At 41.6% G+C, this 1,319-nt stretch overlaps 1 protein-coding gene across 1 annotated transcript in view; it reads right to left on the minus strand.

Moving 5' to 3' along the window:
* The window catches only part of LOC107101895 (V-set and immunoglobulin domain-containing protein 8-like), an 8,757-nt gene that overhangs the window by 3,411 nt on the left and 4,027 nt on the right, over positions 1-1,319 (minus strand). Inside the window, exon 2 of the mRNA XM_015400981.1 lies at positions 80-412. Coding sequence (XP_015256467.1) covers positions 80-412 — 333 coding nt within the window. The remainder of the gene's footprint in view (positions 1-79; positions 413-1,319) is intronic.

Below are 1,319 nucleotides of genomic sequence, written 5' to 3' on the forward strand. Positions count from 1 at the left end.
CAGGCCGAACACTTCCTGGTCAGAGGCTGTTCAGTCTAACCAAGGAACCAATTAGAAGCTCTGACACAGACAGACTCACCTCCTGAACCCACATCCACTTCAAAAATGCAGATGGCTAAGTACCACTTGGACGGATTCTTCTGCTCCACCGCACATTCATATGTTCCATTGACATTTTCTTTCACATTCTGCAGAATCAAAGACACTTCACCATCCTCTAGCCGTCCTTTCTGCAAGGTCACTCTGTCTTTAAAAGAGGGATGCTGGCCTTCTTTAACCAACGAACCCTTGTATAGGAGGACGTGTTGGTTTCCTAGATCCTTTCTGGTCCACTTCACGGCTGCAATACTGATGTTGGCAGGAGCGTCACATCGCAGAGTTACATCTTGTCCAGGGTAAACCGTCAACTTCTCTGAAATGAGACAGAACAGAATGTTATAGAAACATACACAGCAGCAGATAGATGGAATATTCACTTTCAAAGCTTCTTCTTAGCATGAGGTTAGACGCTTTGACTTTTCCTGTAATGCTGACATTATTACCTTCTGTTTTCCAGCTACATCATCATTTATTAATAATCAGAAGGAGCTTTGTGAAAAAGTCCTAAAGTTGTAGGGAAGCGACTGTTTCAACCGTTGCATTTCTGAATTCTCCCGGATTCGCACGACTTTACACGAGTGAACAAAGTGAATGTGATTGGTCATTTATCAAGGGCGCTGGGTTGTTGTGGCGGAAGGTTTGCAAGCCAGTTTGGTTGTGGCCAGTTTGTCTGAAACATCTTGCTAACCAGTTAGCAACTTAGTGCTAGTAGGTTCCCAATGGGAAATTCCATTGGGACCAAGTAGCACTAAATTGGTGACTTAGAAACGACACTGTCAAGGAACGCTATGCATATTAATTGACATATGTATTAAGATGCTGTGACCGAAAAAAATTTGATTGACAGATGATTGGCCGAATTTAGGCCAACATATAACTAACATACCTGCATAAGATAACGAATTTTAAGACAGGATTTTTTTTTAAATAGATATATTCTAACTTTTGCGACAATATAGTCTGATAAAGAGTACATTAATATACATGTTTAAGCCAGAATAATTTGACATATAAATATAACTTCCCTATGACTTGAAGTGAGTCTAAAGCTGGTTTCCCACTGAAATTTGCAGGTTAACAGAGGAGTTTTCCAAGGCGGGTTGACCTGCTAACAATCCGCATTTGACTCCTTTCCCATTTGGCCAAAAATCAAAGTCTGACCCCTTGCTGGAAAACGGCGTAGCCTTTGTCTCCCACCGCTTAGTGTCTGTTGACGTGAC

Source organism: Cyprinodon variegatus, unplaced genomic scaffold (assembly GCF_000732505.1).
Source record: "Cyprinodon variegatus isolate N-32 unplaced genomic scaffold, C_variegatus-1.0 Scaffold1169, whole genome shotgun sequence".
Classification (NCBI taxonomy): Eukaryota; Metazoa; Chordata; class Actinopteri; order Cyprinodontiformes; family Cyprinodontidae; genus Cyprinodon; species Cyprinodon variegatus.